The sequence below is a fragment of the Phyllobates terribilis genome, unplaced genomic scaffold, assembly GCF_046119375.1.
Source record: "Phyllobates terribilis strain yellow unplaced genomic scaffold, ASM4611937v1 Scaffold_1__5_contigs__length_1240528914, whole genome shotgun sequence".
Classification (NCBI taxonomy): Eukaryota; Metazoa; Chordata; class Amphibia; order Anura; family Dendrobatidae; genus Phyllobates; species Phyllobates terribilis.
The window spans coordinates 1017874020-1017890835 of record NW_027362761.1 but is presented as its reverse complement, the minus strand read 5'-3'; the positions used below and the strand labels follow the sequence as shown (position 1 = coordinate 1017890835).

Below are 16816 nucleotides of genomic sequence, written 5' to 3'. Positions count from 1 at the left end.
CCAGTGTGCCATCAGTGAAATGTACCGTCCCTGGCCACAAACACTAGTCCACGTGTCTGTGGTTAGGTGGGCCTTGTCAGTAACTGCATTGGTAAGGGCACGGGTAATGTTCTAGGACATGTGCTTCTGTAAGGCGGGGACGGCACACCGAGAGAAATAGTGGCGGCTGAGGAGCGAGTTCCAAGGGACAGCTGCCGCCATGAGGTTTCGGAAATCTTCCTCTCTTCACGAGCTTAAAAGACGAGAAATGTGGCAGTTTAGTATTGTGGCCTGTTGGAGGGTGGCTGCTTATTTTCGCTTGCGTTCCAAGGACTGGGGTAGGGACAACTTAACGTTGCTGGGATAAGGACTTGGACGTAGTTGCTGACTGTGATGGTTGCAAGTGTGCAACGACAGGTGCAGGGTGGGAGGCATCTTCGCCTGCATCATGGACAGAGGCTTGGCATGCATGTACAATAGCTGAAGAGGCAGTGGTTTCACCGCAGACACTGTTTCTGGATCCTACTAGTCAAGTGCTTTGCGGTCATGTGCCTGAGCATGCTGGTGGTGGTCAGGCTGGTAGTTTTGCTGCCCCTACTGATGCTGGCATGGCAGATGTTGCAAATGGCCTTTTTTGGGTTAACTGAACAGTCTTTAAAAAAGAGCCAGACCGTGGAAGATCTAGCAGTTGGACTGGCAACTAACCTGGTATTAGTGTTTTGGGGAACATTTGCCTTCCTTGTGTGTGGCCCCTCCACTCCTTGTTCCTGCCTGTTGTGGTGCTATGCCTCCCTCCCCCTCAGTGCTGCTGTCCTCGCTTTGCTTGTCACCTTGCCAGGTTGGGTCGGTGACTTCATCGTTCACCATCTCTTCTTCCACGTACCCTCATCATCCACCTCTTGCGACAGTAATTGCACTTTCCCACCATCACCTTCGTGTGACCATGGCTGTTGAAATATTTGGACACCGCTACATGTGATCTCCTCTTGCCCCGCTTGAAGCAACCGAGCAAGAGGCCAGAATCTATAAAAGGATATGTGAACAGCTCTTCAGAGTGTCCAAGTGTGGATTACTTGTCTCCGGGCACTCGGCATGGTGGGAGGAAGGAGGATCAGGGTGAGTAATATGTGGTCCAGACTCACGGCTACTGAGACTGGACTGTGTGGAAAACAAGGTGGTGGTGGAAAGCTGACTGGAAGCATTATCTGTTATCCAACCAACAGCCTTTTCACACTGCTCTGGCTTCAAGAGTGGTGTTCCGCGGCCCCCTAGGAAGTGGGACAGGAATCTAGGTCAACAGGATGCGGGTGCTGCTTGTGCTCCCTCAGCAGGCACAGTTTCATCTTGCCCATGGCCTCGGCCTCTGCGTGCACCATCAGCATCACGTCCACTTCCCCGTCCCTTACCACGTGCCTTGCCCATTTTAAATGGAGTATAATATTTTGCAGCTTGGAAAAAAAAGTCAGGATTAATACCGCATGACCAATTCTTTTGGGCAGTGCCGTTATACCGATGCTGTTAGTCAGCGAACAAGTGTGGATATATTTTGGACACAAGTAACCGACTTTAAATGGAGTATAATATTTTGCAGCTTCCAAAAAAAAACAGGATTAATACTGCAGTAATATTTGACCACCTATGGAGAAGTTTCTCTGTTTGCACAATACAGTTATGCTATTCAAATCAACCAAATCTGACTGTATGCTGCTAACAAGCAAATGGAGCAGTAAAAATTGTGTATTTTATTGCTTTTCACCAAAATTAGCAAGATTAAGAGCAAAAAGAATATTAGCCCTGATATCTAGGGCTATTGATAGGAGTTCCAGCAGCAGAAAGAATGTGCAATGGACCCTATTCTGTACTATACTAGCTCCATAAACTCTGCTTAACTAGTGCTATCAGTAGGATTAATGCTCTTCAGAATGAGCCCTTACAAGGACTGTTAGAGTAGATTAATAATTGTGGTGTGGAATCTGTTTAAAATAATCGCTAATTCTCTCCCTTGCTCAGCTGCAGCTCTCCTTACTCTGCCTGTTTGACCGGAAGACTGTGACGAGTATAGTGTCTCGGGTCTTTTATAGACCTGATAACACTATACGGACAGCCAATCACTGTAATGCCACAACCAACATGGTTACAGCATTACAGTGACTGTCACACAATCCCTGCATGGTAATTGGCTACCTAATATGAGCCCGAACATTCAAAAAATACTCGCCGAGTAACGAGCATCTCGAGCACTGTGATGCTCGGGCGAGTAACGAATAGTGGCGAGCATGCTCGCTAATCACTAGTACAGATGAAGCTTAAGGGTGATGTTCACACATCGCGGTTTTGCCGCAAAAAGTGCAGAATTTTAATGTCCCAGCAAAGTGAGATTTCTGAAATCTCATGAACATGTTATTTTTTTTCCTTGCAAATATCAAGCAAAGTGGATAGGATTTATAGAAATCTCAGGCCCACTGTGCCTTCTTTTTTCTTTTTTTTTGTTTATGATGTAGAGAGTGACCTGTGGCACAGTTTTGAAATATGTAACCTGTCAATTTCACTTGTGGGAAATATATATTTTATTTGGGTTTTCCCCATAGAAGTGAATGAGTTGAGGAAAATCTGCAGGTAAAAAATTGCGTGTGCGTTTTTATTGCATTTCTGTAGAAGACGCCTACTAAAAACGTGTGTAATCCATAAATTAATGTATTAATATAGTTTTAACAAAGCTAAGTAACAAGAATATCCAAAACAAAGCAGTTTTTATTTAAAACAAGACATAAATAAGAGACAAAAACAGCAGCTGAAAAAAAAATAAAAAAACTGGAGCAAGTTCAGAGTAGGTCTACCGGGATAGTGAGCGGACTGCAAACTATGTCCTGCGAGGAACTGTTAAAGGATCTGGGAATGTTTTAGCTTGCAAAAAGAAGGCTAAGAGAAGACTTAATAGCTGTCTACAAATATCTGAAAGGATGTCAATTTTAAAGGGACCATCCTTATTGTCATTTGCACATGAAAACACAAGAAGCAAAAGCAATGGAATGAAACTGATAGGGAGAAGATACAGATTATAGATATTAGCTGCCACGAGAGGTGGTCATTTCTCCTTCAATGGAAGCCTTCAAACAGAGGCTGAACAGACATCTGTCTGAGATAGTTTAGTGAATCCTGTATAGAGCAGGGGGTGGGAAACGTTGACCCTGGAGAGCCCATCCAACTCTAACATTCTATAAGGCTATGTGCCCACGATGTAGAAATGCTCCAGATTTTTTCTGAGCGTTTCTGCAACTCCCTGGCAGAAAAAATGCATGCGGATTGTACGTGCGGTTTTTCCTGCCAGGGACAAGTGGAAGTGAAGCGTTCTTCACTTGCAGTTCTGCATGCGGGTTGTCAAGCGCTTTCCAAGCGATTTTAGCATCACTTGAAAAGTGCTTGACAACTTGGTCACACTATATAAATCCATGCAACCGGCGCGTGACCCGTCACATGACTAAATGACGTCATGTCCGGTCCTTTTTAGACCATCTCGAGCTGCCGGCAAGCCAGGACGCATCGCTAAGGACACCGTGGGCCATCAGAAGGTAAGTATAATGTATATTTTTTATTTTATTCTTTTTTTTACTGGTACTATGGTACCCGGGTCCAGAGGAGAGTCTCTTCTTCTCCAAACCCGTGTACCATCCACACATGGAACCACATGGTATTCGCATCTGCAGATGCAGTGATGCGGATGTCATGCGTTCCAATGCAAGTCAATGGTGGCGAAAACGCCGCGATTCCGCAAAATAATTGGTAGTGCTGCGGATTGTTCTGCAATGATAATCTGCAGTGGAAATTTCCGCAGCATGTGCATAGCACATGCGGATTATCATTGGGGAACATGGCAGACCTTCTACAAAGCATTTTTTAAGCGTTTCTGCAGCTTAATTGCCTCTGCGGAAACGCTTAAAAAACGCATAGTGGGCACACAGCCTAATTCTATGAAAAAACAGATAAAAATGCAATGAAAAAAGCATAAGTAACCTAATTGAGCTAATTTGTGGGATTTTCCAGTCTAAACATACATTTTTGCAGTACCACTATCTCACTGCAGATTGATCAATCATATATCCACATTATCAGCATTCTGATGTTGGGCAGCTCAAGCGGTCATAACATGAATGCTGATATTGGCATACATATGGTATGAGCAGTTCACTCAAGCTGGCAAATAGAGCGGAGTTGTGATATAAAATTTTTTGAAAAGGATCTTTTCATTTACTAATGAACATATTGATTAAAAATAAGTCTAGATTTATTTTACAATTGAATGAAATACATATTTATTATTATTGTTTGATGTCACCTTTCCCATGATCATTTTTCCTGAAGGGCAATTTGGCCTTGATTAATCAAGACCAGCATTTTTTATGCTGGTCTTAATGAGCGGTCGGCATAGAGTGTGAGGTAGCTGATTAATTAAGAAGTGCATGCTTCTTAATGAATCGGGTGTGACGCGAAGGGGCATGTGCCTCCATGTACACCTCACTACACATCCTACTCCAGTCAGTCAGGGACTGGAGTAAGATTTGGAGTATAAGGTACGCCATGGCTCATCATGAATTTGAAGAGTGGGAGTCGCTACATCCGTTCCGCCCCCATCACGGCCCACTTTGACACTGCTCGACGAATATGGCATGAAAACACGAAAATTCACAAAATATTTGTGCAGCACTGCGTTGCACAAAAGATTTTATCACTTTTTAAAGAACATGTCAGCACGATTTTGGAATGTAGTAAAGAAAAGAGTAAAGACACTGTAATAATGACTATAGTGAAACTTTTTTTGCTTAATAGATTTCGGTGCACAGGGGCTGGACTGTGCACTGGGTTTTCTCCTCCCAGTCTGTGATTCCTCAGCCCCTCTCCGCCTGCATCCAGTCTGTAATTCCCTGGCCCCTGCACCTACCTCCAGCCTTTTAATGACAAGTCAGTGCTGAGGTTTCCAACACAGGAGGCGGACTGGAGGCAGATGGAGGAGCTGAGAAATCACAGACCTGGAGGAGAAGACCCAATATACAGTCCGGCCCCTGTGCACCAAAATCTGACTATCAGAAAGCTTCAAATGGTGATTAAAGAATAACAGCAAAGCGAATTTCTTCACCAAAGTCTTCAATGTAATCAGTATTGCAGCACCATTACAGCCGTGTCTTTACATTACAAAATCATACTGACAGGTTCTCTTTCAGGCTCTCTCTGCCTGTTTTCTGGTGTAAAGCTTTGATGAATCGGGGCTTTTGTGATTGTGAACAATATAGTCAGGTATTGTTGAAAGTATCACCCAGAAGCCAGCTCTGATGTAGACAGATTTTGTGGATGAATCCAAGCTATGAACTATTTTTAAAAGTCATAAACTGTTATAAACTTAAGTGACTCTATAAATCACTTGCAGGTTTGTGATCCACCCTAAACTATTGTGTTTATTAGCTTTTGTTCAGTTAAACAACAAAGACTTGTAAAAGTAGCTTTAGTTTAATGTCAAGGCGTAAACTAAAAAACATAAGGACTGTAGTGAGGTTAATGCATTTATTTTTTTAATGTAAAGTGTAGGACTTGATTATAGCAGCTAATCTGAATCCTGCTAATTACTCCCCTCCTCCAATGCTGTAGCTGCATAGATGTGTGGGACAGTAGCAATATATATTGTGATGTAACATGAGTAAGCATCTTCAGTGATGCATGTAATATACAGGCTGCTTTGCCCTTTGGTTAGGCCGTAGTGCATGGCCTCCTTGCAATTGTATGTATAGCCACCAGTTTCTGGTTTGAAAGATGCATGCTTTTTCATTTTATTGGATTGTAGCTGTATCACTTACGGTATATAGCTTAGAGTTATACTGCAGTGCAGGGTCACTTTTAACAGCCTCTTTTTTTGGACTGGGAATTTGCACCTTGTTGTCCACATGTGTTGATCAATAATCATGTCCTTGTTTCCCACTCATAATTGTGAGTTCCTCTGTATTGGACATTTTACATTTTTTGCATATTTTAATGAACTAATAATAACTGTAATTTTTATATTACTGCTTTGGTGATATATGATTCCTGCGGTCTTTTTGTTGGTAACAGATATGTCTACAACAAATCAGAACAGTCTGGCTTGCATAATATATATTTCTGCCTCTCTGCTCATAGCTCTATTAGGTGAAAAATTGTTCCAAATGCCTCAGCTGAGATATGAGGTGTTAATGAAAAGGGTCGTGTTAGGATTGTGAAGCTTGCCTCAAGACTCATTTACACTAGCCGATGTGGAACGTTAATGGACATCCGATCAGCTATATGCAAGATGATTGGCGGTTGTTTAATAGCTTGTTTATACATAGAACAATTGTTAAAGTGGTTGTCCAGAACTATTTTATATTTCTTACTATGGTGCACCAGTAGAGATAAGGCAAACAAGCAACCACACAGCCCAGGTTGAAAATTGCCAAAGCTTTAATAATAACACATAAAAACAAGTACACACAATAATAATAAAAAAATCAAAGACACACCACAGATGGAAAGAGTGGAGTGCCTGGACTAAGTAGTATAAAGGAAGCCATTATAATCTAACATAGAGCTCCCACAGGTAATATGTGATCATAAAACCATGGGCCTAAAATACAAAGGGCAGCAAGAAATAATAATCACATGGAAAATAATGAAGGTACCCTGCACATATTATATAGATATATAGATATATATATAGATATATTAATATCACAAATAGTTAATAAGATCAGAATATAAATATATGCAGTGACACTGCCTCAAAGATACATACACAGATACATAAATATATATGAACCACTCAATAGCCTCAACAAAATACCTTATCCAAATATAGCTGCATATATAAATGACTAGTGTCAATAAAAGTAGCCCAAAAGATGGTTTACAAGATAGCCATAATTACCCAAATAGCATAGATCAACAGTCCAGGCACCCACCACGCACCCGACGCGCTTTTCGCATAGGAAATGCTTCGTCCAGGGGTGATGATATGCTGGAGTGAATAAGTATATAAAGGATCCTGGCCATTATTATGCAAATTAATAATTATCCACAGCTGTGCATGAACACTTCGCCTGACCTCTGCTGGGAGTTACCATGGGTACCTGATCGGAACATGATCGGAACCAAATCACGTGATTTAGTATAACAGCAGAGCGCGTGCGCGATGGCTGCCATTCAAATTGAAGCCGAATCTCCGGAGCATACAGGGGAGAATATAAAAAAGACAGGCATCCTAAAGGATTACCACCAAGAAATGGGGAAAAAAGAAAAAAAAGAAAGAAAGAGAGAAGGGAAAAGAAGAGTATGCCAGTGAACTAACAATGTGCAAGTGAAAAAATGTTTTTATATATGAAAAAAAAAAAGACACCGATAAAGTCCAGAGAAAAAAACAAATATATTTAAATTTTTATTATCAATGAAACACATTGCATACCATGTAAGAGAGAAGAAACACCACGTGTGTGAATAGAATAGTGCAAAATATATTCTTTAAACATAATAAATGTGTAAGGTGATAAATAGTATATGATTATATGAAAAAATATATACCAACAAGATATATATATATATACAATGTATATTGATGATATAGTGTGATGTGCATAGTATAAAAAATAAATATATTTACATTTTTATTACAAATCAAACACATTGCATACCATGTAGAGAGAAGAAACACCACGTGTGTGAATAGAATAGTGCAAAATATATTTCTTGGTGATAATCCTTTAGGATGCCTGTCGTTTTTATATTCTCCCCTGTATGCTCCGGAGATTCGGCTTCAATTTGAATGGCAGCGATCGCACACGCGCTCTGCTGTTATACTAAATCACGTGATTTGGTTCCAATCATGTGACCGCTCGCGATCATGTGACGGGAAGTACTTTCTCTTCATTATGTCCTTCCGGTAACTCCGTAACATGACAGATGGCGCTGCGGTTGCGTCTCCATGCAGGGGCTTGATAACATACAGGTACCCATGGTAACTCCCAGCAGAGGTCAGGCGAAGTGTTCATGCACAGCTGTGGATAATTATTAATTTGCATAATAATGGCCAGGATCCTTTATATACTTATTCACTCCAGCATATCATCACCCCTGGACGAAGCATTTCGTATGCGAAACGAGCGTCGGGTGCGTGGTGGGTGCCTGGACTGTTGATCTATGCTATTTGGGTAATTATGGCTATCTTGTAAACCATCTTTTGGGCTACTTTTATTGACACTAGTCATTTATATATGCAGCTATATTTGGATAAGGTATTTTGTTGAGGCTATTGAGTGGTTCATATATATTTATGTATCTGTGTATGTATCTTTGAGGCAGTGTCACTGCATATATTTATATTCTGATCTTATTAACTATTTGTGATATTAATATATCTATATATCTATATAATATGTGTAGGGTACCTTCATTATTTTCCATGTGATTATTATTTCTTGCTGCCCTTTGTATTTTAGGCCCTTGGTTTTATTATCACATATTACCTGTGGGAGCTCTATGTTAGATTATAATGGCTTCCTTTATACTACTTAGTCCAGGCACTCCACTCTTTCCATCTGTGGTGTGTCTTTGATTTTTTTATTATTATTGTGTGTACTTGTTTTTATGTGTTATTATTAAAGCTTTGGCAATTTTCAACCTGGGCTGTGTGGTTGCTTGTTTGCCTTATCTCTATTGGTGCACCATAGTAAGAAATATAAAATAGTTCTGGACAACCACTTTAACAATTGTTCTATGTATAAACAAGCTATTAAACAACCGCCAATCATCTTGCATATAGCTGATCGGATGTCCATTAACGTTCCACATCGGCTAGTGTAAATGAGTCTTGAGGCAAGCTTCACAATCCTAACACGACCTAAGTGTTATTATTAAAGCTTTGGCAATTTTCAACCTGGGCTGTGTGGTTGTTTGTTTGCCTTATCTCTATTGGTGCAGCTTACTGATTTTCAGTCCATATGACTTATTGGTGTTTATTATTTCTTACTATGGGCCTAAAAACTAACATGCAGGTCGTTTCTAACATAGGCAACTGCCTGCCAGTTCTACCCAGCGCCGGCTCAGAGTGGTCACAGACTTCTCCTGCTGTTGATTCAGCTGCTCCATTTCAACAGAGTAGCTCTTCAGAACTGCTCTATCAACGGGGTGTGACAGCTGTCCTCATTCTGAGTGACAACTAGCTCCCCTCAGTTAGGCCGTGGGGAGCCGACTATCAATCAGTATGACGTCAACAATCACGTCCCGTCAACAGAGCAGAATGAAAGAGAAGCCGCTGCTCTGTCAACAGGACATCAGTGGAAGCTGCTGAATAGCTGTCAGGAGTGGTCTGTGACCACCCTGTGCTGGCAGATGTCGGTGTTGGGCACAACAGGTAAGTAGTTGGCAACTATGTGCCTGTTAGTCCTTAGGTCAATAGTAAAAGAAAAAAAAAATGTCATGAATGTTCTCTGTATCACTTGTCCTGTTTACAAAGGATTATGTAATGTCAAGAACTATTCTGTCAAGAACTATTTTGTTACATTACTCGGGGCTAGGGGCTCCTGCCCTGTCCCTAACACTAGGGGTGCCCTAGCTATCCCTGCGCCCCAGATTAATTCTGATGGTGAAGACACTAGGGCCACATACCATGCTGAACTCCTGAATCAGTCCTATATCTGTCCTCCTCCCCCCACCCAGGGAAGTGGGGAGTAATAGTGTATGAATATATACAAACCAGACTAACAAAGGAGGACGTACAGGGATAAATGAAAATACCAATCATATAAAATATGCACTCACAGAAAACCGAGAGGAACACCAGGGAGAAAAGGAAGGAAAACTAGATAGGAGAGGATAAAGAATTGCAGGCATCCGAAACACCAAGCAACAGTCACAAATCAACACTCCAAATGCCTCTACCAACAACCAGCACCTCCACTTCACATCAGACATACTAGTCTAGAGGTGGGAGTGATGTCATCCCAGTGCAGTCCGATATACGCTGAGCCATGCCATGGAGGAGATGGAGAAATTAATTTCTCCGTCTCCTCCACAGCTATGCTGCAATTCTCTCTTATGACACGATCGGAGCACAGTAGCATGACACTCGGCTCACGCTCGCAGCAGAGCAGGAGCAGAGGGTCATTAGCATATCACATCCAATGCTCTCGCATCGGATGCCATACGTTGGTGTGACTCCGGCCTAATGCTGGCAATCCAGATTGCCAGAGGCGAGTATATATAGGAGAGGGAAATGGCCAATACTGAACAGTTGAGATCATCCAAGCATAGAAGCTTCAGAGACTCTAAGCTGAACAGTTTAACCACTGCATTGCTAACAGAAACCTGCATCGTTTCATATGAAGGAGAAGTGCTTCTTACCAGTGCAGGGGTATGTGAAATCATACGTTTCGGTCTTCTGGCCCCTCTCTGTCACAGTAAACCTGTGACATATTCTTTGTAAGCTTGCTTAAAAATCATCTCACCCGACGAGTAAGCATTTTGCTTGTTCATCGTGTAATTGCCAGCCTGTTTAAACATGCCAATAATTGGGAAACCGAGATACGCTCTTCCCTTATTGGCCTGTCTAAATGAACCCTTAGAAGCAAGATAAATAACACTAGAGCCAGCTACAGATCCAAAGAACAGCTTTTATAGTGGGATTAAAAATAGATTACTTTTATTTTATAATTCTAAGTTTATATAGTAAAAAAATAGAGACCTTTTAAATACATACTTTGCGTAATGAAGGAACCGACAGCAAGTCACATCTTAAGGAGATTATATTGTAATTTTTTTAAATAGTTTTTGACTGACACTTTCACCTACTTGAATGCTACCTTTAATGATAGAACACTTTTGATGATGCATGATTATTCCCGTAGACAGACCTATTATTAAGTGTATAATGATACCTTCTTCACGCATGGTAACATACTCTTATGTAGCAATTACAACTTTGTCATTTTCCTGCCAGAACTAATTATATCATATACTAGTTACGAGGAAAACATGTAGACTCTTCATTGATCTCCAGGTATAATTGCTTTCATAAAGGTCAATAAATACATAAGCCTCCTAAATTTTTAAATGGTATAAAAAAATGATTCAGCAGACATGGGTTGAAATTCAGACCAGGAGTTGCTTATTGCCAACACTTGTCCATCGGCAATTGACAATATTTCTAGATGGCATTATGGCCCTGACTTATTAAATTATTATAAAGCACAGATTTGCCTTTCTTTATGAAAGTTGTCATAACTTTGCCTTGTATAGTAAATCGTTCTGGTATAAAACGATTTTCATTCACTTTCCATTATATATTATTCGATGTTTATTGACAGGGAAGAAAAAAAAAATTTCTGTTAGCAGAAAAGCTTCTAGACATAACGGAATCATCAATGACTGCCTGTTTTCAGCAGGCAGTAGTCAGGAGAATTTGTTAGAATTTGATTTCTCTACTGTTGTCCTGCTCGTTTGGCTCAGGGGGGTGTAATAAAAATTAAAGAATAAAAACTGTATTGACTTCCCTGAGGAGTGCCATTCCTCCCCTCTCACACCTGTGTTCTCCTCCAGACTATCGGCATCAACACCTGATGGGGGGATTATCACATGACGGCTACAGGCAATCAGCAGCAACTTGGTGACTGTGTCCTTTTCATTCCATCCAAGTCAAGACGCTTGACTCTGACGGACTGAAAAAGCTGCAGTTTTGACTCGTGAAACCATCCTTCTGCTGCTGGTTGGTGCTGGTGGTATGACTGCACACAGCTCGGGGTTTCACACAAATAGGTTCTAGATCAGCTTCACTGAAAATATCACTCCAGTATTTTTTTTTATTGCAGCCCTGGAATGGTGCTACTAATGTAAGTACCCTGACGCTAGGGTCAAAGTTGCCTGCCTCCATCTTCATCTCTTATCAGTGCTGCTCTGGTCGGTCTCCAGCAGTTTGTGACCTGTTGGATCGCTCTAATGTTTCTGGCTGTCATAGACTTGCATTGAGAGCTTGTGACCATTACTTCTGACTTCCGGTCAGTCAGAAGTTGCGGGTGCAATATGGTGCCACAGGAGCAGAGGGGTACCCGGAAGAGTTGAAGACTGCAGGTGGTAAGTATAATATTAGGTGCAGGAATCTTATGTTAGTAGCACCACTTCAGCACTGAAATAAAAAACTAAATGTTGGAGTGATGCTTGAAGCAAATTCAGATGAGCTGAAGTACCACAGACAACCTGTGGACAGGTTTGTAACTCTATGGAACAATGTTTGAGTCATGGACATGGTTTGAGGTTTAACAATCATGTGACTTGTTAAGTTGGGTATTTGATCCTTTGTTTCTCTTTGAGATAAGTAGCAGTAATGTCTGTAAGCCTCTTGATTCTTCTTCTTCATTAAAATAAATATTTTTAAGGGTTGTATAGTTTAGCATACTCGTCAGTAATGATTTGTAGCAGACCGTACATACCATTGGTGCAACCTATGCAGCCGCACAGGGGTCCAAGTGGTAAGGGAGCCCACCTCCACCTCCAATTCCACAGATTCCATGTGTTATGATGATCTATTGGATGGCAAAGTGCACATATACTGTTCTTGCATAGGGCCCTCTTCTGTCTGTCCGCTCCTGATTTGTGACCATCTTTGGTTTCCAAAAGAACTATTCGATGGATTGATTAGAGCAAATCTTGCATAATTGTAAAGATTACAAAACTGGAGAAAGGCAAGTACAATGATAAAGCCTTCTGCTTCTGTAGAACAAATGAAACCTTGGACGACTTGCATGCTTTTACTACCAAGAATGCAGTGACCTTTTTTTCTCTGTAGACAAGAAACACGCCTGTGAGAATTATTATTTTGTAGTCACTAGAAATTCCCAGAAGACTGTACACATATTTTCCCAAAATTAACAAAGCTGTGTGCTGTTATTTTATTGAATTATCTCTCTAAGATTGATTGACAGGCGAGACACTAATTCCGAGATTTCATTTCTGCACTGAAAAACAGCTCAGAGAAGTCATTGGTCTTAAATATTTGCTGAGAAAACAGCAGCCATAAAAGGTCTAAATATGTTTAAGGAATCACATTTGTTAGGGCAAGAAATGTGTGAGATCATAAAATAACATTATCTCTATATGTTTTTATTCATAATTTAATTTGTTAGGTACAGAAATACTTTCAAGCCAATGCGATATAGCTGTTCTCCAAACAGCTGTAATTTTTTCATCCTTGTTACTTCTCTTTATTGTTGCAAGAAAAGTAAGGCCGCATTCAGATAGGGCAATCGTTTAATAGCCAGATTAGACCTGCTGGTGGTGATTTTTCACGTGAACAGAACGATTGTTAATTTGATTGTTCTTTGCTCATAGAATATCTTTATTCTCGGCAAGACATGTCCTGTCTACATACAACAATGTGCTGCCAAGAATTATGATTTTTAAGCAAGCTTAAAAATCATTACGCCTTATGAATGAGCATTTTGCTCAATCACCCAAAGCTCGATGGGCTGTTTCTAGGAATGCTCGTTTCCGATTATCAGCCGGTAAAAATGTTATCCAAGTTACAGTTCTAGACAAGCACAATCAAACTAAACTAATCCCACAGCGTTGCACTGTCCATGTCCATGTTCAGAACACTCCATAGTGTGAGGAGGAAAAGTAATCAAAGTACTGTTTTAATTACTTTAAGAGATAACTGGCATAATATTTTAACGTAAAGGAAATCAGACAACTACATATTGCCAGGTTTTTAGGAGATGTATTTTCTTTTTAATATAGGATAGGTATTTTTTTTTTCTATTTTCCATATAAAAAATGAATGTAATTGTTGAGGAGACAAATTGCATTGATGAAGAAATTAAGCTGTATCTTATTATTCACAGCTGGAAAACCATGTAATGGGGACTCTAGCGCCTCTTCCCATTCTTCTGTAATTAAGTATGGGATCTGTATTTCCCACCTAACCTCTACTGCTTATTGTGTTGAAACGATCTTCACACTCAACAAGTGCTTATATAATGCATTCATCAGGCCTGAAAAGTAAGCTCCTACTATCTACAAAGCAAGAAAAAAAAATTGACCCTGGCCACTACTAGAGTCATACTTCCTGTTCTTTACAAAAGACTTAAGCAGTCTATCATTGCATGGAGAATGTGGAAAATTAGAAGAAAAATCTCAAATCTAAAAAAAACCCCAGTGCAGTACAGTGTTTACAAGCTCTTTCCAATAGAGCTCGTAATTATTGCTGTAAAGCCAGCTGGATTGCTGAATCCAGCCAACTTCAGTACCACTACACTCATCCAATGCTGCAGAGGCAAAGCTACCAACATTTGCAGCATCAGCGAGCGCACAGTTCTTGGCAGCAGAGCGACTTTGCCACTGGTTCAACCTGTAAATTAATCAGAAACACACCAACCCTCAGCAAGCAGGAAGCTGGGAGTCATGTAAATCGTGCAATCCTGAAGCTAAAACATGAGAACACCTTTTTGTTTTTTCTCCCTGGACTGTAAATGTTATCTCTGTGTGCTTAAAGGAGTATTCCAGTGTTGTACATTTGTTGTGTCCACATGATATACCATAAATGTATAGTAGATGATAGTTCCACCAGTGTGACCCACATATATCTCAGGAACAGGGCCCTGGTGTATGCCGCTGACAGTGGATCAGTGGATGGGTAGTTAGATTTTACATTTATTTGTATGGAATTTCTGAACCACCTTTTAGAAATAGCATTGAGTGATGGAGCCCTGTTTTTAAGATAGATGTGGGTTTCATTGGTGAGACCCCGCATCTAATTTACATCTATTGCATAGGCTTTGGATATACCATAAGTGCAAAAGATGGGAGTACCCCTGTTGTGTATGTGTAGGGATTCACGCTGTCAGGTAGGCAGTAGGTAGCATTCATGCAGGCAATGGATACTTGTATCAAAACAATGTAACTTTTATTTTAGACTGATTGTACAGCACCAAACAAAAACCTAAATCCCTAGCCTTGTTCAGGCACTAACTAAACAACACAGACTCAATCCGATCAAACAAAGTAGTTATCATCCATAGCAACAAGTTATACTTGAAGTTTGGTGCACACTGCATGTGCAGTCTCTTCTCAGAGAGAGATTTGGGCTTGTCCCTCTCTTTAGCTTCAACACAAATCCACTCTGGTCAGCTTCCCTAGCTGACTGACTAAGGTGAACAACTAGCCTGGTTATATGCAGAGCCAGCCAGGCGCAAAAAATCAGAGCCTGTAGAGCTAGGATTTAACCCTAGCCTACCTGGCTTTCCTACATATGTTAATATTTTACTTAGATGTGTTGGTCTATAATTGTGATTTGAATGACCACCAGACCACATTTTATTAGTAATCCTTTCAGAACTATGGAGGATTCTAAAAGGTTAATTTCTTTCCCCTTCTCTCCCCACTGTATATATTTAGTTATGCCTGTTGGTAAGTTGATATATTTATCCCTTTTTTTTGTCACCCATCGCTGTAATATTGTCTAGTATTTATAGATGTAACAAAATTGAGGCTATTGTCGCTATTGTTGTTGAGCCCTACTAACTAGTGTGTATGGCCACTTTTAGGCAAACAGAAAATCACAGTTTAAGTTGTGGCTAGAATTAACTTTGGGATAAGTCAAAATTACATTCTCACTTTTTTTGTATTCTTCCCCCAACTTTCATTTTTACATGCCCATTATCTTGTGTTCCAAATAGAGATGAGCGAATCCGAATTTACAAGTTTTGCATTCGTATAGGACCGTTATTGTCCTGTGCGAAATGCCGAACACTGACTTTCCCCGGAAGTCCGTAGCTATGTTCAGAGTTCCAGGGGAAGTCTGTTACAGGAGACGAAAGAGAGAGTGAATATTTTCTGGCTAAAAAGTCAGAGTCCTCATTGTTTTCAATGGAGTTCGGGTGAAGTTCTGGTACCCGAACCAAACTTTGGAATAAAGCTCGGGTTGGGTACCAGAACCCGAACTTCCACTGGTCTGCTCATCCCTACTTCCAGACCTTATAAACCTTATTTTTGTGAGTTCCAGTCCATTATTCTTGGAAGAATATAATTGGACTGTGCAGACTAGAATTCATTTTTGCTGTTTCTCTATACTTTTCATGACCCATTTTTGTTAGATTTGTAGAGTAAACAATATCTGTGTTTTCCTTTATTAGCGTTTTCAGTTCTATCTGAGAAGCTCTGTGCTATTGATTATAATGCAATGCAGGAATACCTCTGAGATCTTATTACAAGACACCACAACCTTAGAGCTGTGCTGTTCTAGTGTGATTTAAGGATGTGGTTTTTCAGATCCATTTCAAACCCAATAAAGGTTTTAAAAAAAAAAAAAAAGTTTGTTCACTGCATTTTTTGGGTGTCCTTTTTTAGATGGCATAATAGACTCTTGTTGGGAAAAAATAATTACCAGAAGATGAAAACAGTCAGCAGTATGCATTCTAGATGAAAGCAGTGCGTCTGGCTGCCAATCAATATTTCACAAAAGATGTGAAGGTCACAAGGAGCAGAGACACTTTAGATAATAATTTGATGATGTCATTGTCGTGACTTGTTTAGTGGTAAAAAAAAAAAAAAAGCAAGAGTTTCTTGGCTGAGCCTCTAGAAATCAGATTAAAAATGACTTTAGCTAAACGAGCTTTCCTTATAAGTCTATCGTATAGCTTTTGTAGTTTGGCAGTACTCTTCATGATCGCAAGTAACAAATTTTCTTATGTTTTCAAGGTGGCCTTGAAGAGCATGATCTTTCAAAAAAAAGAGGAGCGCTCTATCAGCTTATAGACAGGATAAGAAGATTTGGCTCTGGTATTCCAACTATTTATAT

General features: G+C 40.3%; 1 protein-coding gene across 1 annotated transcript in view; it reads left to right on the top strand.

The window, feature by feature from the left end:
- The window catches only part of TLL1 (tolloid like 1), a 201677-nt gene that overhangs the window by 114584 nt on the left and 70277 nt on the right, over positions 1 to 16816 (top strand). The window contains exon 4 of the mRNA XM_073644330.1: positions 16717 to 16797. Within this exon, the coding sequence (XP_073500431.1) occupies positions 16717 to 16797 (81 nt within the window). The remainder of the gene's footprint in view (positions 1 to 16716; positions 16798 to 16816) is intronic.